Source organism: Cervus elaphus, chromosome 14 (genome assembly GCF_910594005.1).
Source record: "Cervus elaphus chromosome 14, mCerEla1.1, whole genome shotgun sequence".
Classification (NCBI taxonomy): domain Eukaryota; kingdom Metazoa; phylum Chordata; class Mammalia; order Artiodactyla; family Cervidae; genus Cervus; species Cervus elaphus.
Window position 1 is genome coordinate 41,403,836 of NC_057828.1, and position 26,508 is coordinate 41,430,343.

A 26,508-nucleotide genomic window follows, 5' to 3' on the forward strand; every position below is an offset into this window, starting at 1 on the left:
GAACCTTGAAAGCATTATATTAAGTGAAAGAAACCAGTCACAAAAGACCACACACTATATGATTTCTTTTTAATGAAATATCCGGAATAGGAAATCTATAGAAAGATTAGATTAATGATTGCAAGACAGTAGAAATATTTTGGAATTAGATGGTGATGGCTGCATAGCATTGTGAGTATCGAAAACAAAAGTATACATTTTTAAATGGTGAATTTTATTATTTGAAATATATCTCACTGGGAAAATTGCTACATATTTTTAAAAAATCAGTGTGGCTGCTGTGTGGTAAATGGGTTGAGGTCGGACAAGGGCAAAGGAGGCAGAGGGGGCCGTTAGGAAAGGATCAGGAGGCTTGAGGTTTGACTGAATTTACATACTGAGAGACTGCTAGATCTTTCTGATTCTAGATCCAATGTTCTTAACCTCTATACTACACAGTTTCCTGTAACATGACAGGGGTTAAATTTAGCCAAGGGTCCCCTTTCTGCCATCTCTCTCCAAAAATGCCCACACCATATTTCCTAAGAACATTTCTCTTTGAGTTTTCAAAACTAGCACAGCTGCTTGGATGAAATTCCCACATTCTGGGGAAAACTTTTCCCTTCTTAGCATCAGAATAATGAGCATAAAGGTATACTGCTCAAAGATGAGATGGATTAAAGACAGTAAAAAGTTTTGGCACCATTGTTTGAGATGATTTTTAGGGGCAGATCTTCCTTGCATTCTCATGGTAAGAAAAGTATTTTAGTTTTAGAAAGATTACATATAACTTCTTTGTTGCCCTAGAGGGAATTTTGTTCTCCTGGTTTTCTGGAAGTTCTCTGGATCTGAATGTTTTTTTAAAATGACTTTAGGTGGAGCACTGAAGAAATCTTTATTTATTAGATGTTGTTTTAAAATCCTTTTCTTTGGTGGTAGAAAAATATTTTGTTATGGGCTGAGAACAGAGCGCATCCAATAAAATGGGATACATGAGTTGCTCATGGTAGGTGTGCTGAGTGCTAGTTTGATGCAAAAATAATTTATTTTCCAAGGCTTTTTTCTTTTCCTGCAAGATAACTGAAATTTAGGAATAAAATTATGGAGAAAACATTAAAACGTTTCATTGATTTACAATGTCGTGTTACCTTCAGGTGTGCAGCATAGTGACTCTATACATACACATTATTCATTATTTTACCATGTAGGTTATTACAGAATAGTGAGTCGAGTTCCTTGTACAATATAGTATGTCCTTGTTGGTTATCTATTTTATATACATTAGTACTCGCTTGTTAGTCACTCAGACTTCTTCGACTCTGTGCAACCCCGTGGACTATAGCCCACCAGGCTCCACTATCCATGGAATTCTCCAGGCAAGAACACTGGAGTGGTTGGCCACTGCCTTCTCCAATAAATATTAGTGTGTGTATGTTAACTCCAAATGCTTAATTTATCCACCCTCCCCTCCCCACCACCCAGACACACACTTTCTGTTTGGTTACCACAGGTTTGTTTTCGAAATCTGTGAGTCTGTATGGAGAAAACATTTTAATGGTTTAACCTTGTAATCTTTCCCAGTTTCCAGATTGCAAAATACAAAGGCAGGATCCAAAGGGAGGGCTTTATGAGCCTTCTCATGTAGGGGTCCAATGCACAGAGACAGGCCATTGTCTTTGGCATCATTCCCTCATCTTTCCTGGCTTTCTAGTTTTCAAAATGTTATAGCCTGCTGGCCCTGAAGGTAAACAACTTGCCATGTACACTATGCCCTTTGCTTTCTCCCCATAAAAGTGGACATAAATACTTTGTAGTCCATGCATATCAGAAAATTAGAACACAGTGGATGCTACAGTGACAGAGTAGGAAACTGCCAAACAAATAAAATCCTGGGAATCAAGTATTGTACCCAGAGGCAGGCATGGCTGAATTCACTTGGTCACATATAATTTTTCATTTATTTTTAAACAACTGGAGTTTTGCCTTAGTTATGTGTGTGTATGTGTGCATGTATATATGTGTCCATCCCATGAATTCAAAGTAATAGATGAGAAAATTCTTGGTAAATTGCAAGTGATATACAACCTAAAAAATACTGTTATGATCATCCCAATCTTAGGAATCCAGTGTCAGCTAAAGAATGACTTCTCAGGTCAACAATACCTTCAAAAATGGTTGATGCCAGCTAATAAAATGGTACCACGTTATCCCAAGATGTCATGTGTGCCTTTAATTGTTCAAAGACATAGGAAACCATTTATTTCTTAACTTCTCAAATGTGGAAAACAAACCCATTCGCAAAGGAGATTTCCAGTGTAAAATAGTTTCCAGCATTATATGAGACACTCCCTGTACACCAAGGAGAAATTCCTTTCAAACAACTTTATATCCCACTCATGAAGCCTTTTCATGTTTTGGACCGCTAACTCCAGTTGGATACCACTGACAGAATTTGAGAAGGGTATGAGCCCTGGGATAGGCATGCAGGATGGGGAGACTGGCTTTTAGCTCTGGCTCTGGGTTTTACTAGTGTGCTGCTGCTGCTGCTGCTAAGTCGCTTCAGTCGTGTCCAACTCTGTGCGACCCCATAGACGGCAGCCCACCAGGCTCCCCCATCCCTGGGATTCTCCAGGCAAGAACACTGGAGTGGGTTGCCATTTCCTTCTCCAATGCATGAGTGTAGTGACCTCTAAATCCCTTGTAGCAACAGTTCTACACATAGAGACATGCCCTGTTTCTATAGATGACTTCCCCAGTCATCCAGAGGCCTAGGTGGAAGCCACTTTGAGTCCCTCAGTCTTTTTATCAGTTCAGTTCAGTCGCTCAGTCGTGTCCGACTCTTTGCGACCCCATGTACCGCAGCACACCAGACCTTCCTATCCATCACCAACTCCCAGAGTTTACTCAAACTCGTGTTCATTGAGTTGGTGATGCCATCCAACCATCTCATCCTCTGTTGTCCCCTTCTCCTCCTGCCCTCAATCTTCATTTTCACTACTGGAAAAACCATAGACTTGACTAGACAGACCTTTGTTGGCAAAGTAATGTCTCTACTTTTTAATATGCTGTCTAGGTTGGTCATAACTTTCCTTCCAAGGAGTAAGCGTCTTTTAATTTCATGGCTGCAGTCACCATCTACAGTGATTCTGGAGCCCCCCAAAATAAGGTCTGTCACTGTTTCCACTGTTTCCACAGTCTTTTATACCCTATATATGTACTTAGTCATCAAAATGCTTTCGTTCTTCATAAGAACATCTCTCATATTATCACTTCTTTTCAACTGTAACAAACCTGGTTCTCCATTGGCTTCTTGCGGCAGGACAAGTTCAGTCCAAATGCTTGGAACAGAAGAATTCTATTCTTCTCAAAACCTGACCTTCACTTTAGTTTCTAGCTTTATCTTCTGCTGCTCCCCTTCCACTGTAACCTGCCCAACCACACACTTCCTCTCATGTTTATGCTCTGTTCTTTTCCTGTTGCTACTGTAGCAAATTACCAAAAACTTGGTAACTTAAACAATACAAATGTATTACCGTATAGTTCTGGAGGTCAGCAACCTGAAAGTATGGACTAAAATCAAGGCGTCCACAGGGCTGTGCTCCCTCAAAGACTCTAGAAAAGAATCCTTTTCCTTGACTTCTGCAGCTTCTAGAGGCACTTACTTTGACTCATGGTCCTCCTCCCCCATCATCAAAGCTAGCCACACTAAGCCAGTCCTTCTCTTGCTACCACCTTATCTGGTTCTGCCTCCCTGTTCCACTTCTTCCACCTTTAAAGACTCTTGTGATTACACTGGGCTTATCTGGATAAACTAGACTAGTCTCTCTATTTTAATGTGAGCTGATTAGCTTACCCTTTGCCATGTAACCTACCATATTCACATTTGGGGAATTAGAACATGAACATCTTTGGAGGGACATTATTCTGCCTACCACAAGCTCTCTCCCATCCTCTGCCCCCTAAATTGTCAGAAGTGATTTTAATTATCTATTCCTCATTTTGCAACAATCAATTAATTGAATGTTATTACCAAAAAACCTTCTGTTTCAATTAAGTAAGACTAACCGCAAATTACACATTCAGAGGTCTGGATTTATATTTTTAGGGGAAAAAACTCACAATATTGAATGTCTCTATCTAAGCTCAGTTTACATTTTTTTTTCTTTTTTTTTTCATTTATTTTTATTAGTTGGAGGCTAATTACAATATTGTAGTGGGTTTTGTCATACATTGACATGAATCAGCCATGGTTTTACATGTATTCCCTATCCCGAGCCCCCCTCCCACCTCCCTCTCTACCCGTTCCCTCTGGGTCTTCCCAGTGCACCAGGCCTGAGCACTTGTCTCATGCATCCAGCCTGGGCTGGTGATCTGTTTCACCCTAGATAATATACATGTTTCAGTGCTGTTCTCTCAAAGCTCAGTTTACATTTTAAATCATACTGGTTTGAAAAGATATATGCACCCCAATGTTCATAGCAACATTATTTACAATTGCCAAGATATGGAAGCAACCTAAGTATATATTAACAGATGAATGCATAAATAAGATGTAGTACACACACACACACACACACACACAATGGATGGAATACTACTCAATCATAAAAAGGGCAGTGAAATATTGCTATTCGAAGCAATGTAGATAGACTTGGAGGGCATTATGCTAGCTGAAATAAATCACAGAGAAAGACAAATGCTATATGGTATAACTTATATGTGAAATCTAAAAGGTACAACAAACTAAGACTATAATAAAAAAGTAGATTCAGAGATGTAGAGAACTAGTGGTTACCAGTGGGGAGAGGATGGCGAGAGGGAGGAAAGAGGGGCAAAATAGCAGTACAGGATTAAAAGGTACAAAATACTAGGTATAAAATAAGGGACCATGGATTTGCCTGGTAGTCCAGTGGTTAAGAATCTGCCTGCTAATGCAGGGGCCACAAGTTCAATCCCGGCTCTGGGATGATGCCACATGCCAAGGGGAATTAAGTCCGTGTACCACGACTATGGAGCCTGTGCCCTAGAGCCTGTAAGCTGCAACTACTGAGGCCCACAGGCCTTAGAGCCCATGCTCTGCAACAAGAGAAGCCACCACAAAAACTTGTGCATCACAACTAGAGAGTAGCCCCCACTCACTACAACTAGAGAAAACCCGTGCACATCAATGAAGATTCAGTGCAGCCCAAATTAAAAACTAACTAAATAAGCTACAAAGATATATTGTACAATATAGCCAATATTTTACACTAACCATGAATGGAATATAACTTTAAAAAGTTGTGAATCATGGTATTTTATACCTGTAACATATAATGTTGTACATCTATACTTCAGTTTAAAGAAATCATACATACTGGTAACCACTCAGAGGATCCTAATAAAACACAAAATATTTTAATATCTAATTGGCTTAAATTAATTAATGATACTAATGACAACACACCTACTAATTACATTTCATTGGTAAAACTTGAAAGAAATGTTTTACTTATGGGTATTTAAAAAGACAGAGTTTAGTGTTATGTCTAAAGTATTTCTGCATTAGTCATCCAAACACTTTTAGGAAACTTCCCTACATGTTTTAGTTTAAAGTGCTTTGGTTGTTACTGCTTTTCTAAGCTTAAAGAAGGGAGCAGGCACACAAAGGAGATAGGTGAGTTACTTCCCCTCTGGGTCTTAGACACAGTGCAAAAATTAATTGTATTTTTAGAGCATTAAATAAGGGGCTGGAGCTTGGGCTGTGATCGAAATCACTTCTTAAGATCTTTTCCAATATCATTTCCTTATATGAAAGGACAATAGAGACAGAGGGAAAAGAAGCAGCCAAAGGTTCCTGAAGAGAATTCCAGCGGTTGAGAATACTTCTTGGTTCTTTCCTATGTCATCCTGATACTACTGGAACAAGTTTAGGTGTGCAATATTTACCGAAGCAGTAAGATTACAAAATCTTTTAAAATCTTTTTGTCCCTTCCTTAGGAAAGCCTTCTCTAGTCACCCCCTAAATCAAGACATTTCGAAAGAGATCTACTTTCGTGGACGCTTATACTTCTCCTTCACAGCACTTATCCTCAGATCCTCATTACATTTTCTTTTTTTGTAACTATTTGATGTATTCTTCCATACCGTTGTCTTGCTTACTTACTGCATCCTTAGCTTTCACCACAGTGATGGGCTCATATTACACCCTTAAAATGTTGAATCAATACTTGAGGGGAGAAGGCAGAGGCTATGTTGTTTTGTTACTTTGGTATTGGGGAAGAATTCAATAATAGTGTCCTCTGCTCTCAATAAGTGCTCTTTGAAAGAACGGACGTCACACCCCTTAGGAACCCTGCCTGCTGCCGTAGCTGAAGCCTCTGAGGCTTACCTAAGACAAGCCTCCTTCCAGCTCACCTTAAGTAGAGAAGAAATAATGTGAACTCAGCAAGTAGTACATGAAAATACATGTTTTTTCAGGTTCTCACAGAGGGCTTTTAGATAGTCTCTTAAAATTGTGGAGTTGGAAACATCCATTTTGCCTCATCTCTTAACAGCAGTTCTCAAAGTGTGGTCCCTGGGTTTCACATCGTTGGTATCACCAGGGAACTGGTTAGAAATGCAAATTCTTGGGAAACAGACCTGGTGAATCGGCACAGGCCCCTTCCTTCTAAACTACACGTTTTTCCTCTCGGAGGTCCCCTCCTCCAGGGTGCGCCCCGCCAGCGGCGCTCAGCCCTTGGGTGGCTCTCGATTAGAGAGTTCAGAGACGCAACACCGACCGAGGTCAGGAGCTCCGAGCTCGGGCGGGGCTCTCTCCCAAGGCCGGAACGTCCAGAGCTGAGAAGGCTGCCCCCGGGCGGCGCTCCCTGGGACAGCCCGGCTTCCGCCCCGCCTCCGGCCCGCGGCCCCGCCCCGTTCCGGCTCACGTAAATAAACGCGAGGAGCCAGCGACGAAGTCGCCGGTGTGAGGCGAGGTCGTTGCAGCCACTTAGGTGTCAGGGACGAAAATCACTAACCAATGAGCTGCTGGGATAGTCTGGGCAACCGACCAATCGCGAAGCCTCGCACCCGGATATGATAGCCGGTTCTGAAACCGAACTCTGAAAAAGTGTGAGGGGCTCCCCACGTGGGTCGGGGCACTGGGCGTGGATCAAGGGGTAAACGTTTATTAGAGTCAGTGTCTCGCGGGTGCGGTGGGCGTGTAAGGATCATCCCTTTGGATTTTGAGTTGGAAACAAATAAATGAGGCTGTTTGTCCGTGGAAAGAATTCCCGCAGCTCTGTCCCAGAGTCAACGTGTGGGGAAGCCCCTCGGATGAAAACACACAGGGAGCAGGAATCTTGAAGACGCAGCTCGGGTAGTGGGAATATGAATCTCTTACCTAAAAGCTCTAAGGAGTTTGGCTCCGTTGACTATTGGGAGAAGTTCTTCCAGCAGCGAGGAAAGAAAGCTTTCGAGTGGTATGGAACCTACCTGGAACTGTGCGGGGTGCTGCACAAATACATCAAGCCCAGGGAAAAGGTAAGCGCGGCCTGGCAGCCCGGTGTGTGCTCTGGAAAGTAGGAACTGAAAACAGAAATTCTGCATTTGGTAGACCGTGACAGGCGTGGGGGCCCTAACTGGGCCGGTATTTTCAGGATTTCATGCAACATTCCGGCTAAAAGGTAATTACAAAATATCCTTCTACAGGTTTTTCAGATAACAACTTCCACCCCCAGATCATTCTTGAATTAGTAACCTCACAGGAAGAATGAATTATTAAGTAGTGCAACCTCCTAGTGAGGTAGGTAGCTCCTCCTAGTGAAGAAAGTGTGCTTTTCTGTCACTGTGAATGCCCGGGGAACTGGTAGAATCCGTGGCTTTACTGATAAATTAATCTTTTACCAAATAGTTGTTGTGAGCCCACACTTTAAGGCGCTGTGCTCATCCCTTTAGCGGCAAATGCGTTGATATATAAACCCTGGGCACATTCCAGAAGTGATAAGTACAGTAATAGGTTGGACAGAGATGGGGTTGCACTGGAAGTAGGGAAGGAAGAGGGTAGGAAACGAACATTCAAGGAAGAAACTCTAAGAGCCAGATTTTATGTTGAGTGCTGCCTGTGTGTGTGTGTGTGTGTATGTGTATTCTGTCACTGAGTTCTCATAATAAATTTCAAGGTGAGTGATACACGAATTCTACAGATGCGGAAACTGAGGCTCTGAGAGCCAGTTTCTTGCCCAAGATCATAAATGTAGCAAATGGTCATGTGGGGATTTAGACTTAGGCCTACCTAGCTTAAAAGCTTATGCAATTGTCACAGTACTATGCTTTTCCAGAGATGAGGCAGAATTTTGAAGGATCCAAATTGGGAGATTGCTCTGTAGAGAGGGAGGCAACAATTTGTGTTTTAAGTTTGGCTTCAGGAAATAGCAGAATATCATGAGTTGGAACCCAAGACATGAGTGGAATAGGATTATGCCAGACCTAGTTTTTTTTTTTTTTAACTTTTTGTGTTGGGGTTCAGTTCAATTCAGTTCAGTCGCTCAGTTGTGCCCAGCGTTTTGCAACCCCTAGAACTGCAGCATGCCAGGCTTCCCTGTTCATCACCAACTCCCAGAGCTTGCTCAAATTCATGTTCATCGAGTCGGTGATGCCATCCAACTATCTCATCCTCTGTTGTCCCCTTCTCCGTCTGCCTTCAATCTTTCCCAGCATCAGGGTCTTTTCCAATGAGTCATTTCTTCACATCAGGTGTCCAAAGTATTGGAGTTTCAGCTTCAGCATCAGTCCTTCCAATGAATATTCAGGACTGATTTCCTTTAGGATTGACTAGTTTGATCTCCTTGCAGTCCAAGGACTCTCAAGAGTCTTCTCCAGCACCACAGTTCAAAAGCATCAATTCTTCGGCGCTCAGCTTTCTTTGTAGTGCAAGTCTCACATCCATTCATGACTACTGGAAAAAGCATAGCTTTGACTAGACAGACCTTTGTTGGTAAAGTAATGTCTCTGCTTTTTAATATGCTGTCTATGTTGGTCATAGCTTTTCTTCCAAGGAGCAAACATCTTTTAATTTCATGGCTGCAGTCATCATCTGCAGTGATTTTGGAGCCCAAAATAAAGTCTGTCACTGTCTCCATTGTTTCCCCATCTATTTACCATGAAGTGATGGGACTGGATGCCATGATCTTAGTTTTCTGAATGTTGAGCTTTAAGCCAACTTTTTCACTCTCCTCTTACACTTTGATCAAGAGGCTCTTCAGTTCCTCTTCACTTTCCGCCATAAGGGTGGTGTCATCTGCGTATCTGAGGTTATTGATATTTCTCCTGGCAATCTTGATTCCAGCTTGTGCTTCATCCAGCCCGGCATTTCTCATGATGTACTCTGCATATAAGTTGAATAAGCAGGGTGACAATATACAACTTTGACGTACTCCTTTCCCAATTTGGAACCAGTCTGTTGTTCCATGTCTGGTTCTAACCGTTGCTTCTTGACCTGCATACAGATTTCTCACAAAGTAGGTAAGGTGGTCTAGTATTCCCATCTCTTGAAGAATTTTCCATTGTTTGTTGTGATCTACACTGTCAAAGGACTTCCCTGGTGGCTCAGACGGTAAAGCGTCTGTCTACAATGTGGGAGACCCAGGTTCGATCCCTGGATCGGGAAGATGCCCTGGAGAAGGAAATGGCAGCCCACTCAGTACTCTTGCCTGGAAAATCCCATGGACGGAGGAGCCTGGTGGGCTACAGTCCATGGGGTTGCAAAGAGTTGGACACGATTGAGCGACTCTACCACCACCACACTGTCAAAGGCTTTGGTGTAGTCAATAAGACCCAAGTAGATATTTTCTGGAATGCTCTTGCTTTTTTCTGTGGTCCAATGGATATTGGGAATTTGATCTCTGATTCCTCTGCTTTTTCTAAATCCAGCTTGATCATCTGGAAGTTCATGGTTCATGTCCTGTTGAAGCTTGGCTTGGATAATTTTGAGCATTACTTTGCTAGTGTGTGAGATGAGTGCAATTGTGCGGTAGTCTGAACATTCTTTGGCATTGCCCTTCTTTGGGATTGGAATGAAAACTGACTTTTTCCAGTCCTGTGGCCACTACTTAGTTTTCCAAATTTGCTGTCATATTGAGTGCAGCACTTTCACAGGATCATCTTTTAGGATTTGAAATAGCTCAGCTCAAATTCCATCACCTCCACTAGCTTTGTGGAGTTGGTTCATCACTTAGCATCATAGTGATGCTTCCTGAGGCCCACTTGACTTCACATTCCAGGATGTCTGGCTCTAGGTGAGTGATCACACCATTGTGGTTATCTGGGTCATGAGGATCTTTTTTGTATAGTTCTGTGTATTCTTGCCACCTAGGCGATTTAACAGTTTTGCAGTAGTTTCAGGTGAATAGCAAAGAGGACTCAGCCATGCATATACATTATCCCATAATTGGGATATACAATACATATATACAATATACATACATTCCCCAAACTCCCCTGTCACCCAGGCTGCCACACAGCATTGAGAAGAGTTCATGTAGTTTCATATAGTAGTTTCTTGTTGGTTATCCATTTTCAATATAGCAGTGTATACATGTTCATTGCAAACTCTCAAATTATTCCTTGCCCCCATCCTTCCTCTTTGCAACCATAAGTACCTTCTCTAAGTCTATGAGTCTCTTTCTGTTTTTTAAGTTACATTTTCAACAGTAAAACAAATAGGAGATTTCAGTCGTAACTACTGTATTTGGATTCTGTGACTTTCTATCAATTCTTGAGTAGTAAATGTTTGATTCAGAGAAAAGAACAACCATGGTTAGTTTGTTCCTACACTTAATTAATAAAGGCTTGTTTCAGAGAAAAGAACAAGCCTGGTTAGTCGGCTTCTGTGTTACTTGCATTGTTATAGCTAAATGTGATTTGTTACTAGTGAGTTCTGATAGAGCCTAGAATCAACTCTGTGATGGCATTCTCATTCCTTTGCCTTGATCACCTCCATCTTGTTTTTTTTTCTCCCTAGGTGCTAGTGGTTGGGTGTGGTAACTCAGAGCTAAGCGAGCAGCTGTATGATGTGGGCTATCAGGATATAGTGAATATTGACATTAGCGAGGTTGTCATCAAGCAAATGAAGGAGCGCAATGCCAGCCGACGGCCCAGGATGAGCTTCTTGAAGATGGACATGACACAGATGGAGTTCCCCGACGCCTCGTTCCAGGTGGTGTTGGACAAGGGCACCCTGGACGCTGTCCTGACAGATGAGGAGGAGAAGACCCTGCAGCAGGTGGACAGGATGCTGGCTGAGGTTGGCCGTGTCCTGCAGGTGGGCGGTCGCTACCTCTGCATCTCCTTGGCTCAGGCTCACGTCCTGAAGAAAGCAGTGGGTCACTTCTCTCGGGAGGGGTGGATGGTGAGGGTGCACCAGGTGGCCAGCAGCCAGGAGCAGCTGTTGGAAGCAGAGCCTCGGTTCTCCCTGCCTGTCTTTGCCTTCATCATGACCAAGTTCAGGCCGGTCACTGGCTCTGCCCTTCAGATCTTTGAGCTGTGTGCTCAGGAGCAGGGCAAGCCTGTGCGGCTGGAGAGTGCCGAGCGGCTGGCCGAGGCGGTGCGGGAGCGGCAGCAATATGCCTGGCTGTGCAGCCAGCTGTACCGCAAGGCCGGGCTGGGGAGTGTGTCCCTGGACTTGTGCAATGGGGACACGGGGGAGCCACGCTACACCCTCCACGTGGTGGACAGCCCCACTGTGAAACCATCGCGGGACAATCATTTTGCCATTTTCATCAGTGAGTTGGGATTGCTCCCTCTCTTTCCTGAAGGGGGCTGGCTTACAGGGGCTGGATCTGGGGATTTGGTGGATGGGTATGCCTTGGCTGGCTTGATCTTGCAAGGGGGCGGTACTTTGAGAGGTTAGACTGGCCACGGCATAAGGAAGGGGGAGCTGCCTGCTTGAATCTGAGGTTTATGTATTCCCATCTTCCATGGCAAAGGCCTGATCAAGTGTGAGAATGGGGTTGGTCTGTAGAAGGGAGAAGTAATACAGATACATTTAGGCAGGTCAAACTGTTGTAGAGATGTTACTTTGTAACAGAGTAGTAGAAGCAAGAAGCCTTGTAGCCTATGAGCAGCATGACCTGGGGAAGTCTCTATGCTTCTCTGCAGAGTTTTTGCAAACAGGACAGAGTAGCAGCTGAAAAAGGGAGCTCTGGGACCAGGCTGGTTTCCATTCCTGGCTCAGTCCCTTCGGGATGCTACTGGACAAGTCAGTGTTCTTTCTGTGCCTCAGTTTTCTCCTCCATAAAGTGAGGTTGTAACTGTCTTCTGTAGTTGTGAGAAGCATAAAAGTTCTTAGAATAGTGCCTGGCACATGATAAGTTTTACAGACGTTAGTGTTGTTATTGAAAGGGGTAAATGATACCAGGTTCACCTTGGTAATGATCAACAGAGATAGTATGAGGAAATGCTTTCACAAGTAGAATATTCTAGACAAATGTGAAGTATTGATACGTCATGCTGGTAATTGGTTTCCTAATGTGGAATCCATTTTTCCGAGTAGTCCCTTATCCTAACTGTCCACCTAGCACAAATAGCACAGTGGATGTGAGCATGGATTCTGGGGCTGGACTGCCTGGGTTTGAGTCCTAGCTTTGCCAGTTACTAGCAGCGTGAACTCGGGCAAATACAGTAACTTCTGTGTCTTAATTTTCTCATTTATAAAATGGAAATAGTAATAATGCTTCCTGCATCTTGGGCTATTGTGAAGATTTGATTAGTTTCTGTTTGTAAACTGTTTGCAATCATGCCTGGCATGTAAGAAATGTTAGCATTATTACTATTTTTCTTACACTTGGTACTTGCCTCCCTCTCCTTACACACCCACACATTTTTCCACACTGGGTCCTGCCATGGGTCTGCTGGCAGTGGGCCTTGTGCACTAGGGAATTGATAGCCCCTCAGTAGGTCACAGTTGGAGGGGATGGCCTGAACAGGGGCTGGCTCTCTGCCACGTGGGGCATGTTGGTTGTGGGCTTGAACATTTCCTAGGACTCCCTGTCAACAAATGCCTCTTTCCAGTCCCCCAGGGTCGGGAGACCGAGTGGCTATTTGGCATGGAGGAGGGCCGGAAGCAGCTGGCAGCCAGTGCTGGCTTCAGGAGGCTGATCACAGTGGCCCTTCACCGAGGTCAGCAGTATGAAGGCATGGACAGCATCCAGGCCGAGCTGTCGGCCAGAGTCATGGAGCTGGCCCCGGCTGGGATGCCCGCCCAGCTGCAGGTAAGAAGGCTTGGGTAGCAGCTTTCAGGGTCTCTGGAGGTCATATTAACAGGAAGGCAGAGCTTGTCTTGGAAGAAGCTAGGACTAGGGTCTGTGACCTTAGACTGTTTCTGGAGGGCATATCAGCAGCTGAGAGCTAAGTGGGTAGAAATTATGTCCCAGGCAGTGAGCGGAAGGTGAGTGATTGCCTTTATTGAGACCCATAGTAGCATTTGTCTGCAGAGCCTCTTGGACAGCATGAAGGAAGTCTCCATCTCTAGCTCCTCACACTGTGGATTACTCCTAATGCACTTTGCACAGGATTTCCTTGGCCATTTTGCTTCTTAGAACCATCATTGTGTGAGGGAGAATGGGAAAGGGCCAAAAGAGCTCACCTTCATTTTCAGAACATTAACTCTGTGGGTTTGATGTTTCACTAGGAAGGAAACTGAAGGTTTTTGCCAACATGGTGATATGGTATTATCAGTTGACACTGTCTGTCTTGTGCTATCCTGGTCATAAGACAGTGTGATTGACTTTATTGCAAGGACTTTATAGAAAAAGTTTATCCCTCTTGGCAGATGGGAAAGACAACCTACCCAGAGTCTCAGTGCTCTAGTAACAGACCTGGGAATAAGAAGCCCGTCTCCTGGGTTCTTAGCCTGTGGCTCTGACAGATTAGTGAGTCTGCAATGCTTCCTGAAGACTGGGGTTAGTGTCATTAGAGAGAGCCAGAGCTTGTGGGAAGGTTCTTTTGTGAGTTTTCTCTCAAAGTTTGGAGTTCCTCATGATGATTAAATATTTTTGTAAGTCTTTAAAAAAAATTAAGTGTGGAGATTGGGAAAGGAATGGAAAAGTTTAGGGGGAAATGTATTTTTTTTCCTCATTTGTTTTTTTCCTGTTTAGTAAAATGCAGGAAAAAGATGAGACTCACTGGGGGAAGGGAGAATTTTCTTCAAATTTGGAGAGGTTGCTTTGCCCAGGGATTTTGGTACCTTTATCCCAGCTCACATTCCTTCTCTCATGGTTCTGGCCCCTCTGCAGGATTGCTTCTCACTTTCACTGTCTTGGACTCTTGAAAGTCCTTTTAGGAATTACTCTTGAGAAACTCCTGTTTTTCTTGTGGAGAACCAACTGCATTTCACTAATGGTTTGGGGAATCTTTATTCAGTTGGTTTTTGAAAAGATGGATTAAGCTTTTTGAGATCTAGTCAAATGCCCCAGAAAAGTACTTTGACGGAGTGGCGAATCTTTGGAGTCGTTGCTACACAGGACCTTGGTGTGGGGATTCCTCACAGAGACACAAAGGCAAGGGATTAGACTTTCATCTTTCTCAATGGAGCTGGCATTTCGACCACAGCTCTACTGTTCCTTCAGGTGCCCTTCCTGTCTGTGGGTGGGGACATTGGGGTCCGGATCGTTCAGCACCAAGACCACAGCCCCTTGAGCGGCGACTACGTCATCGAGGACGTGCAGGGAGATGACAAGCGCTACTTCCGGCGGCTCGTCTTCCTCAGCAACAGGAACGTGGTGCAGTCAGAAGCCAGGCTGCTGCAGGATGTGTCTCACAGAGGTGAGGCATCGTGGACGTGGTGGCGGTGTCCCTGTGGATGTGATGTGGACAACGTGGGGTGGCCAGAAAGACTTGGGAGCTTGGCGGAGTTGTAGGACAGACCTGGATATCTGTGACCAGAGGCACATGGCTCCGTGGGGCATCCTCCTATCTTCAGGGCTCTTAGGGTGTGAGTGGTGATGAACAGAAGGGAGGTCGATCTTCTCTTCTTGAGCAAAGCCTGGCTCTAAAATGATAAGGAGCGGGGTGCGGTGGTTTACCAAATAAATGTGATCATCGCCTTAATGCCTGGAGTTCAGAGACCACCTATTTTATGAGTTGCTCCATATGCATCTGTGTATTAATTCGGTAGGCCTGCTCTCCTCCTTACAGCCACCTCCTAGCACCTGGTTTAGAGGATTGTAGAGTTGGTGGGTGCCCTAGACGTCACCTAGTCCAGTGCTGTCCAGTAGAACTTTCTGCAGTGAAGTTTATATTCAATATTTAATTAAATATTTAATTTTTAATACCCAGTGAGCTGTGCAGTGTGGATGCTGAGCATAGGAACATGGCTGGTATGGCTAAAGAGCTGCACCTTTAATCTTATTTATTTCCAATGAACTTATATTTAAATGTAAATAGACACAGGTAGCCAGGGTTACAGGCTTGGACGGGGTAGATCCAGACCATGTTTTCTAGGATCCCTTTTAAGTGGTCTCCCAGGTGCTGCTCAGAAACACCCCCTTAAGGGGGAAAGCAGTCATTTGTTTCACCTGCTGTTTTCTCCGGTGTGTATATTTGTACTTCAAAAGCAATACTTGCTTATTGTAATCAGTTCACAAATCAGATGTATAGAGTGGAAGTGAATGCGCCTCCCCTCCACCTCTCCAGTATAACTTCCCAGAGACTCAGGCTTGGAATCTGAAATTGGCTCTTCTGATTCTTGGAAGTTTCCTTTGCTGTCCTGTTGGCAAGGCCATCTGGAAGGAGAGTGAAAAGAGAGAGTTCAGAACCTTATGAGGTCCTGGGTTTGCCCAGAGCTCAGGGTCAGGTGACTCTCTGCAGGACAGTTTTCTCTTGAGGGGTGTCCCCTGGTCAAGTGCACCCATGTTTGCTGGGTTCCCGAGCTGTTGTTGGGTCACTTGAGGCGCAGGTTGGTTCACCTTCGTCTCACAAAAAAATCAGTAAAATTGCTTCAAAGAAGATATTCCCCTCCAATTAGGGTTTCAAGTTTTTTTCCCCCCACTGTTGTCAGGATCCTAGTCTTCTTACCATCACTTAATTCTCATGGGAATGATTTTCCTAAGGGAGTATTGGTGAGAAGAAGGAGAATGTGTTAAAAAGTAATTTAACCTTTCTGATTGTTAATGTTAAATCAGGCTGCCCCTCACACATTGGTGCCCAATGCTGCTGTGGAGTGCAGCTGGTCCCTAGGAAAACGGCAAAACCAGCAGCTCACTGTGTCCTGGTGCAGTTGAGAGAGTAGGGAGAGGAAATGTAAAGGGACCTTTTGTAGGATATTCTGTAGGATTGCCCTTCTGTGAACATTTGTGATGTCCTTGTCCACTGGGGTGGTGTGCATTACGATCTGTGTGATACAGTTGAAAGATGGTAGGTGTTGGAGACAGGCAGTCCCACATTCAAATCCTAGCTGCACTGCCAGATTTTCTATCTGCCGAGAATTAGAATAAGAGGGTTGTTACAAAAGCTACAGGATTAAGAGTCCTGGTACGGTAACTGGCACAGAGGCAGTAATTGGTAACTTTAAGTTCTTTCCACTTAAAAATACTCATGAATAAACTCTCCTGTAAGCAGCTTTATGTTTCCTAAAGAAGTTCTAGCACCCCTCACTCAAGTATTCCCAGTGTTCTCAGTCTTTGGATGTTTTCTTTGCCACTTCCCTTTTCTGACACCCTGGCACATGTTACATGTTGGACCACCAACTCTTTGGGGAAAAAAGCCACAAATTGTACTGTTTGCTAATTTCTGTGCATGAAAATGGCCACCACGGCCAGATTTCAAGCTGCCAACACGTCGCCCGGTTCACAGAACACCTGCATATCTCACCGTTGGTTCCCGAGTCCCAGTCAGCCAGCTGCAGCACACTGCTGCTCGTGTGCCTTACTTTCCAAGGAGTGGCATACCTCACACACAACCTCATTCGTCTCTGTCTCTGATCTAGCCCAGAAGAAACGGAAAAAGGACAGGAAGAAGCATCGGCCTGCTGATACCCCAGAGGACCTCCCTGCAGCTCCGGGGCAGTCTGTTGATAAGAGTTACCTGTGCTGCGAACACCACAAAGCCATGATTGCCGGCCTTGCGCTGCTGAAAAACCCGGAGCTGCTTCTAGGTGAGGAGATCACCACAGCCTTCCACAGTAGGAAATGTGTAAGATAACAGATGTTATCAGGGTTGGCTGCTTTGCAGCTTAAGAACCATGATTACAGATCAACAGATTCACATGTATTCATGTCTTTCTTATTCCCAACTGTCTTCTGCATCATTCATGAACATCCAAGTAACTTTTCCCACAAACTCGATTTGTAATCTTGAAACAGACATATGTGCTGATAGCTACATTTTTTCTTCTATTCATTTATTTAAAAATTAGTGTAAAATTAACTACAGTTTTAAAAATTAATGTATAAAATATCTTCAGTGAAATCTATAAAATGAACGGATCTTAAGTTGTTCAGCTTGATGAATTTTTGCATATCCATATACCCCTATAATCAGATAGAACATTTAAAAATCACATTTCCGGAGAAATACCTGTGTACTTTAGGAAAATTTCTGGCTTTTCAGTGATGCATTATTTGAGTGCCAGATGTAATTCTTTCTTGAATTTCTGCTCTTAAAAAAATCTATAATATAGGTAATACAGTCATAGCCTTACCACTGATAATAGGTTAGGCTCTGACCACAGGAGCAAAAATATTTGTTTCTGTCCACTCTGTACCTGTCTTCCCCCCAAAGTCCCTGAGTATGTCCTGCTGAAATACCCTATACTCGTGATCTGTCTTGGTGCTGTGTGTGTCCCTGGATTCTCAGTTGTTACATTTAATCCTCAGGTTTCTCTTTTTGGTGATTCTTTCTTGTTTCATATCTTCTTTCATCCCCTGTTTCTCTGAACTTGAGTGTAGGGTTTGGGCTTTTGTTTTCCTGTGACTTCTGGAACTTGGATGGATTTCCTTCACTTGGTGGATGTGTCTTCTTAAAGGTAGCTGTGGCCTTTGAGTTGAAAGCTGGGCAGAGGGCATCACATCTACACGCCCTGTGATCATGGACAAGATGTTGTCCATTGTCCCTCCCGTTTCCTAGAAGGGTTTAATGATGCTGATGGTGGGGATTATTGCTGTAATGTCAGCTGAGGGCTTTGCGATGTTTGAGGAACCATAATAATAACATACTGATTGCTCTTCTGGAACTAGTAAAGGAAGGATCATGAGGCCAGGGTTGAGTTTACATATGTTAAATTGACTTCTGAATTTCTAGAAAGAGACAAGGGAGGCCAAGCCTCTAAATCTTGTATCTTCTGGCCAGAGCGAACAATCTGACTGTCTCTTTTGTCCTCCCTAAGGCTGGCGTAGAACTTTACAGTGAGCAGATGGTAACATGATGGTTTTATTCTTTATTACAGAGACCCCACTGGCACTGTTGGTGGTAGGCCTGGGTGGGGGCAGCCTCCCTCTCTTTATCCACGATCATTTCCCAAAGTCCTGCATCCATGCTGTGGAGATCGACCCCTCTATGTTGGAAGTAGCCACCCAGTGGTTTGGCTTTTGCCAGAGCGACCGGATGAAGGTCCACATCGCAGATGGCCTCGACTTTATAACCAGCCTGGCAGAAGAAGAAGGTACTACTGTTGGAGAATTTGGAGAGGTGTTGAGGAAAGATTGATCCAAGGTTGTCAGGCCTGCAAGGGCCTGTAGGATTCATCTTTAAGAGATACAAGCATCATCCCAGTCTTTCACCTGTTGATTTGTTCCCTCATTTGTTGACATATTTATTCAGTAAATATAGAGTGTCTATCATATGCTCAGTGCTGTTAGGGGTTAGGCTATGGCAACAAGTAAAACAGACTGTTTCCTGCCCTCATCATGCTAAAAAATCAGTGGGCTCCTCTTCTGAATCTCTTCTGACCCTGTGACCTTGCCACCACCTCATCATCCCAAGAAAGTCAGTGTCTGGAGCTGAGTGAGGTAAAGGAGAAGAAATGTTGGGGGTGTGTGTTGGGAGATGTGTTCTGTAAATCTTTCAGCTCGAGGTGAAGCCAGAAATGGAGTAAAACATCATTCATGTAGAGGAGTGGTTCTAAGCCCCCGGGGTGTTTGGCAATGTCAGCAGGCATTTTTTGGTTGTAAAAGCACACCCTTACCATTAGGTAGGGATGCTTCAGGCATAATAGTGGGTGGAGACCAAGGATGCTGCTAAACATCCTACAATGCACAGGATAGCTGCTGATGATAAAGAATGATCTGGTCCAAATGTCAGTAGTGCTAAGCTTAAACCCTGATGCAGGTGTTAGTGGGAATTCCAGTAGCCCTGCTGCTGCTGGGATTAAGGCTCTGTCTTTCTCTAATAATTTGTATCCCAGACTTGGACAAAAGGCATGTTAGTGTGTTCTAATAGCTCTGCTGATGCTTTTGCAACTTAATGTATAGGCTCCTGGTGACTGATGTTTTGCAGAGTGTGAGCCCCTTAAGGAGAAGTTAGGTTGGTTCAGTCCTGCATGACCCTGGGGAGTCAGGCCACCCACCCTTCCTAGTCTGCTCATTCTGTAATAGTTGCTCTGGTTCTCGCTGGGTTAGAGCATTTTCTAGGAAGGGTGTGGCAAAACGGGATGCCCAGGGTGAGTATTTTGGTGCTGGAATAGACAGATGCTGCCTTAATTGCAAAGTGAGCTGAACTCTGTCAGAGTTTCCCAGATTTGCTCTCTGAGGCTGCGGCCAGTGAGGGGGCCCAGACCCAGGATAGCTAATACATGTGAAAGCACTTAAAACAGTGCCAGGCTTGTGGTAGGCACTCAGTCCAGGACGTGCTGCCGTGGTTAGGACCTCTAAACCAGATCTGAACAGCCCTGGCCTTTGTCTCTAATAACAACCCTTCAGGCTGTTGGAGGACTCAGTGCCACACGTGGGGGCCATGGCTGTCCTTGGACTTTGATGAGCCAACGTGTTCTGCTCTTGAAGAAACCAAAATCAAACCTGTGCTATGAACAGTGATGGGCATGCTGTAGTCCTAAGTAAATATATATTGATTATTGAATAATCATTAGCACTGTCTCAGTTTGCTAAAAACCAGTTGTTCATATTGTAGGCCTACCCCTTATAAAACCTAACATTCTAGTAAGGAGTGGAACAGATTCATCATCAGTTCTTTCTCACCCATTGAACAAATCCCTTCTTTCTTGAGCCAATAATTGTTCAAGTAACTAGAAAAGATTTGCTGACTTTAGTTTGAGAATATTTTTCTCCTAGGAGGCAACGTATGCTGTTTCCAGAGTTAAGTTAAAGATACCATGTGCTGGGTCAGCCCTTACAGGCAGAGGCAGCTGCTTTGTCTAGATCAGTGGTTCTCATCTCTGACTGTTTCTCAAATCACCCAAGGAGCTTAAGAAAAGTACCAGAGGCTTCTCACTTCCTGTCCCATCTGTTCTTCTTCACCCCAGGAGATTTTAATTCCGTTGTTCAGGAGTGGAGCCCAGGTTCTCTGAGTATTTAGAATTTTCCCATTGGACTGTAGTGTCCTGCCAGGGTTGAAAATCACTGGTATAGCTGGACTCTGAATAATGATCCTGTTGGAGTGGACCCCAGAAATGTGTGTCTGTGGAAAGGGCTTTAAAATGTAGAGGAAGATGAGATGATGGCACCGTCTTAGACACGGGCACTCCCAGCAGAGCCCTGATGAGGTAACTGCTCTGGACTGTGACTTTGGTGCCCTTAGGCACCACATCCTCCATGTCATTCCTGTTGACTTAGCCAACTGTGCCTACCACAGGTCGCAGAGGAAATGTGGAGGAATGTGAATGGTGTTATTTTATCCAGCAAAAACCAGAGACTTGTCTGCTTCTCTTTCCCAGCACGGCCTCACTACGACGTCATAATGTTCGATGTGGACAGTAAGGACCCAACTCTGGGAATGAGCTGTCCACCCCCAGCATTTGTGGCCCAGCTTTTCCTGCAGAAGGTCAAAAGCATCTTGACTCCTGAAGGTATGAAGAACAGAAGGTGGCAAGGGAGAAGGGATGGGCCCTTTAGAAAGATTTTCTTTCTAATGAAAAATGCACGTTAAGTGTGTAGCTTGATTGGTTTCCCCAGATTGAACACACCCGTTTACCAGCACCCCTACAAGACCTCTTACCTCCTTTCAATAACTTGTCCTCCTCTCAAGGATAATCACCAGCCTCACTTCTTTTTCAATAGTTTTATTGATCTTTTTTTGGCTGGGTCTTCGTTGCTGCGCTTGGGCTTTCTGTAGTTGCAGAGAATGAGGGCTGCTCTTTTTTGTGGTGCATGGGCTTTTCACTGTCGTGGCTTCTCGTGTTGTAGAGCATGGGCTCTACAGCACAGGCTCAATAGTCGTGGCGCAGGGGCTTAGTTGCTCCACAGCATGTGGGATCTTCACGGACCAGAGATCAAACCCATGTCCCTTGCATTGGCAGGCAGATTCTTTGGTTTTTTTTTTTTGTTTTTTTTTTGGCAGGCAGATTCTTAATCCACTGAGCCACCAGGGAAGCTCACCATCCTCACTTCTATCAGCACAGCTTAGTTTTATCCATATGGAATGTTCTCTCTTTTCTTTCGCTCAACATGATGTTTGTGAGGTTCCCTCATGGTGTTGTATTGACATCGTTCCTTTTTTGCTCTGGTGTATCACTGGGTGACTAACGTGATTAGGTTATCCCTTCCGCTGTTGGCATTGGGGTTTTTTCTTTTCCGAGGATTTAATAGGAGGTACTGCCATTAACCAGTACTCTTGCCTGGAAAATCCCATGGATGGAGGAGCCTGGTAGGCTGCAGTCCATGGGGTCGTGAAGAGTCAGACACGACTGAGCGACTTCACTTTCACTTTTCACTTTCATGCATTGGAGAAGGAAATGGCAACCCACTCCAGTGTTCTTGCCTGGAGAATCCCAGGGACGGAGGAGCCTGGTGGGCTGCCGTCTATGGGGTCGCACAGAGTTGGACACGACTGAAGTGACTTAGCAGCAGCAACTGCCATTAACATTCTGGTAGATGCCTTTTGGTGAAGTGTGTGTGCAGATCTATTGGGCATAGATGTGGGGTTGTAATTGTTGGATCACAGATTATGCATTTATTCTGTTTGTAGATGCAATCACACACAGTGTCACAAAGCAGTTGTACTATTAGCAGTTCACATCCCTGCCAGCATGTGATGCTAGCAACCCCACGTGTCCTGGACTGGGCAGTATGCTTTTTCATCTTCAGAGCTGCCTGTTTTCAAATTAGGAAACTGAGGTAGAGACTTGCCAGAGTGACACACGATTAGACTTAGGTCTCCAACCCAGGTCTTTATGACTTAAAAGCTGGAGCTGTTAATCCGTATGTTCACAACCTCCCAGGTGTTTTGATTTGGTTTGCAAACAGTTGATTTAGAACCTTTATTGTCACAAATAAAAGTATGTGTTATATATGTCAGGAATATAATTTCTCTCTGAAATTGATACTAATTACTTGGCGGTATTAATTTCTTCTTTCTCAAAGCAATTCTTTGTGAAACAGAGGCATGGAGAATGGTCATATTTGGTAGCAGCACAAGAGAGCAAGAAATGAGTTTGAAACCTTCTTATGGTTCATGCATCCCCTAACTCCTTCTCTTTCTTCATATGCTGTGTGTTCTCGGCACAGTCACTGCTGCCATGGATGTGTCCCTTGCTCCACCTGCCTCCCTGGATCAGGAATGGCTGTATTCCTCAGAGCAGAACCTTGTCTCCGGTGTTCCCTGAACCACGGTCATTCTCTTCCTTTCTCACCCTGCAGGTGTCTTTATCCTCAACCTCGTGTGCCGAGACCTGGGGCTAAAGGACTCAGTGCTGGCCGGGCTCAAGGCGGTGTTCCCCCTCCTGTATGTCCGGCGAATTGAGGATGAAGTCAATGAGATCTTATTCTGTCAGCTGCACTCTGAGAGCAAACTCGCTACACCAGAGCTCCTGGAAATGGCCCGGGCCTTGGAGCAGACCCTGAGGAAGCCCGGAAGGGGCTGGGATGACACGTATGTCCTGTCAGACATGCTCAACACTGTGAAGATCGTGTGAGTGTCCGGACCAGGCAGCCCTCTCAGCTTCCTGCCAGACTGACCTCAGGCTGCTGGCCTGCCAGAGACTGAAGAAATACAGTGTGCATTAAGCCTCGTATTTTTCTTAGTTTCATACTCATCTATGTGCACCCTCCTGCTCGTGAGGTGGCCTGAAGGTCTGGGAGAATAAAAAAGTCTTTGCTCTGCTGTCCTCTTCAGTACTGCTTGGGTTGATCACCTTGGCTTCCTGTGCCACGTCCTTGAGTAGGTTCCCTGCTGGAGCTCCAGCAGGTGTGATGCTTAACAAGTGTGTCCCAAGCTTCTTAGGACTGGAGACACCACACGTGATTACCAGTTTGCTTTGCTTTTTCCCTCTTTTGGTCCTATAGGAACCATCTCAAGTGAGATAGACAGTAAAGCATTTTGTGCCAAAAGACTATAAATAGGGTAGCCTCCCTATAGATGCGAGATAGATTTAAGAGAGCATCTACTTTGTCTCCCTGGAGATGAAACTGCTGCTGACATGCTCCTACGTTTTAAAAATCTGGTAATGCACTTTTCTCTTTTTTTCAATTTTTTTATTAAACTTTTAATTTTATATTGGAGTATAGCCAATTAGCAATGTTGTGATGGTTTCAGGTGGACAGCAAAGGGACTCAGCCATATACATATAGGTATCCATTCTCCCCTAAACTCTCCTCCCCTCCAGGCTGCCACATAACCTGGAGTAGAGTTCCCTGTGCCATACAGTAGGTCCTTGTTGGTTATCCATTTTAAATATAGCGGTGGGTACCTGTGCATCCCAGACTTCCTAACTATCCCTTCCCTCATCCTTCCCACTGCAGCCATTAAGTTCAACCCACTCTAACTTTTCTCATAGCCCAAGCCATTTATTCTGTTCCCCCAGAGGGAGTGAATGTACCTGGCCCCATGACCTCATGTGTCAGAGTCAGCAGTCTGAAGTCTCTTCTATTGGTTTAGTCACATTTACTGAGTGGCAGCTACATGCCAGACTCACTGTAAAAAGTTGTAGTGGAAGTAAAGATGTTTAAGAATGGCCAGAAAGCACAAATTAGTAATAAAAATGAACATGTTCCAGGAACATTTCTAAGTGAGTGATTCAATACACTGTCTCATGTAATTTCAGATAAAGGATAGTTAAACCAAAACTGCATCTAACCTGAATCTCACTTGAACCAATTGAAACTATTATGCCAGTTCATCTCTTCTAATAGTAAGTAAGCCAAGACTAACTTAATAGCAGTGCTATGGGAAATCCACCACCCCAGTTCCTCTCCCCACAGGCCCTTTAAATGGACTCTACCCTTTCGAGGCAAAGCATATTTCAAAACTGTGTTGTCATCCTTACACAGTTTGCAGCTTGTTGAGAAGAAGTCCATATGTGCAGAATAATGTTTTTAGATCACATCTATTAGAAATACTAGGTCTTCTTCAGGAGAGAGTCTTCCCTGGCACCATGTAAAGGGAAGGTCATCTCCTGGCTTGCCTTCTACCCCAAGGGACTCAGATTTGGCATCCTCCATCATTTTCTAGTTTGTAAACTCACCCGGTATTAGGATAGGTTATAGAGGGTCTGAGTTGGAGGGTCCTGTCTGACTGCCCTGCAGTCAGACCACCCTCTAGTGCTGTGCAGACTTTCAACAGCACACTTGGTGGTATAGCCAAGCTAGAGAATTACCAGAATGATGACGGAGTCTCAACTATGTCTTAGGAAGAGTAGTCCAAGGAATTGGGCTCACTGGAGAGAAGCATTTGAGGTGGGAAGAGGCACTCAGGGGTGATGATAATCGTTTTAAATTTTTGAAAGACTGGGTATGTAAGACAAGTAAGGTTGGTTACATGTGTCTGTCAAGGCTGAAGGCTTCCCTGGTGGCTCAGATGGTAAAGAGTATGCCTGCAAAGCAGGGGACCTGGGTTCAGTCCCTGGTCAGGAAGCTCCCCTGGAGAAGGAAATGGGAATCCACTCAAGCATTCTTGCCTGGAAAATCCCATGGATGGAGGAGCCTGGCAGGCTACAGTGCATGGGGTTGCAAAGAGTTGGACACAACTGAGCAACTAACACACTAAAGGCTGAAGAAAGACCAATGGGCAGAATTTATAGTTGGGCATCTTTCAGCTTAATTTCCTAGAAGATTTGTGCTGACAGAGACCACTGTGTTCACCAGGACATGTGATTCAAGCTTTTCTCAAACTGTAGACTAACTTTGCTCAGTGTGGCTCGCTAAGTTGTGAGGAAAGGGTTTTGTGTGTACAAGGCAATGCCATTGGCTATATGCCATCTTTCTCTTTGGAGAGCTATTCACATTTGTGTGGGTGTATGTGTTTGTGGGAGTGGTGTTTCATTTTATTACATATTTTAAAAACTGAAGTGTAACTGACACATTATACTACTTTCAGGTGTACAACACAATGATTCAATATTTGTATATATTGTGAAATGATCACAGTATGCTATTCACTTTTGCATTGATGCAAATGGGTCTTTATAAGAATTTTACCTAACTTAGGCATATGAAGGGCTTCCCAGGTGGCTCAGTAGTAAAGAATCCGTCTGCCTGGAGAAATATACCATATTCATGGATTGGAAGAATCAATATTGTCAAAATGACTATACTACCCAAAGCAATCTATAGATTCAATGCAATCCCTATCAAGCTACCAATGGTATTCTTCACAGAACTAGAACAAATAATTTCACAATTTGTATGGAAATACAAAAAACCTCGAATAGCCAAAGCAATCTTGAGAAAGAAGAATGGAACTGGAGGAATCAACCTGCCTGACTTCAGTCTCTACTACAAAGCCACAGTCATCAAGACAGAATGGTACTGGCACAAAGACAGAAATATAGATCAATGGAACAAAATAGAAAGCCTAGAGATAAATCCACGAACCTATGGACACCTTATCTTTGACAAAGGAGGCAAGGATATACAATGGAAAAAAGAAAATCTCTTTAACAAGTGGTGCTGGGAAAACTGGTCAACCACTTGTAAAAGAATGAAACTAGAACACTTTCTAACACCATACACAAAAATAAACTCAAAATGGATTAAAGATCTAAATGTAAGACCAGAAACTATAAAACTCCTAGAGGAGAACACAGGCAAAACACTCTCTGACATAAATCACAGCAGGATCCTCTATGACCCACCTCCCAGAATATTGGAAATAAAAGCAAAAATAAACAAATGGGACCTAATGAAACTTAAAAGGTTTTGCACAACAAAGGAAACTATAAGCAAGGTGAAAAGACAGCCTTCAGAATGGGAGAAAATAATAACAAATGAAGAAACAGACAAAGGATTAATCTCAAAAATATACAAGCAACTCCAGCTCAATTCCAGAAAAATAAACGACCCAATCAAAAAATGGGCCAAAGAACTAAACAGACATTTCTCCAAAGAAGACATACAGATGGCTAACAAACACATGAAAAGATGCTCAACAGCACTCATTATCAGAGAAATGCAAATCAAAACCACAATG

At 44.1% G+C, this 26,508-nt stretch overlaps 1 protein-coding gene across 1 annotated transcript; it reads left to right on the forward strand.

The window, feature by feature from the left end:
• The first annotated feature begins 7,013 nt into the window (after positions 1-7,013).
• METTL13 (methyltransferase 13, eEF1A lysine and N-terminal methyltransferase) lies at positions 7,014-23,205 on the forward strand. The gene is made up of 8 exons (XM_043923997.1): positions 7,014-7,482; positions 10,961-11,720; positions 13,009-13,208; positions 14,565-14,760; positions 16,922-17,089; positions 18,380-18,595; positions 20,822-20,953; positions 22,743-23,205. The coding sequence occupies exons 1-8, from the start codon at positions 7,330-7,332 to the stop codon at positions 23,015-23,017; spliced, it is 2,100 nt and encodes a 699-aa protein (XP_043779932.1). The 5' UTR covers positions 7,014-7,329; the 3' UTR covers positions 23,018-23,205.
• Positions 23,206-26,508: the final 3,303 nt, after the last annotated feature.

What these genes read in the sequence shown, in the direction of transcription:
- METTL13 (XM_043923997.1), top strand. Translation starts at nt 7,330, where the DNA reads ATGAATCTCTTACCTAAAAGCTCTAAGGAGTTTGGCTCCGTTGACTAT. An exon ending in GGATGCCCGCCCAGCTGCAG is followed by an intron (nt 13,209 to 14,564) that starts GTAAGAAGGCTT and finishes CTGTTCCTTCAG; the next exon opens with GTGCCCTTCCTGTCTGTGGG. An exon ending in CAGCCTGGCAGAAGAAGAAG is followed by an intron (nt 18,596 to 20,821) that starts GTACTACTGTTG and finishes TCTCTTTCCCAG; the next exon opens with CACGGCCTCACTACGACGTC.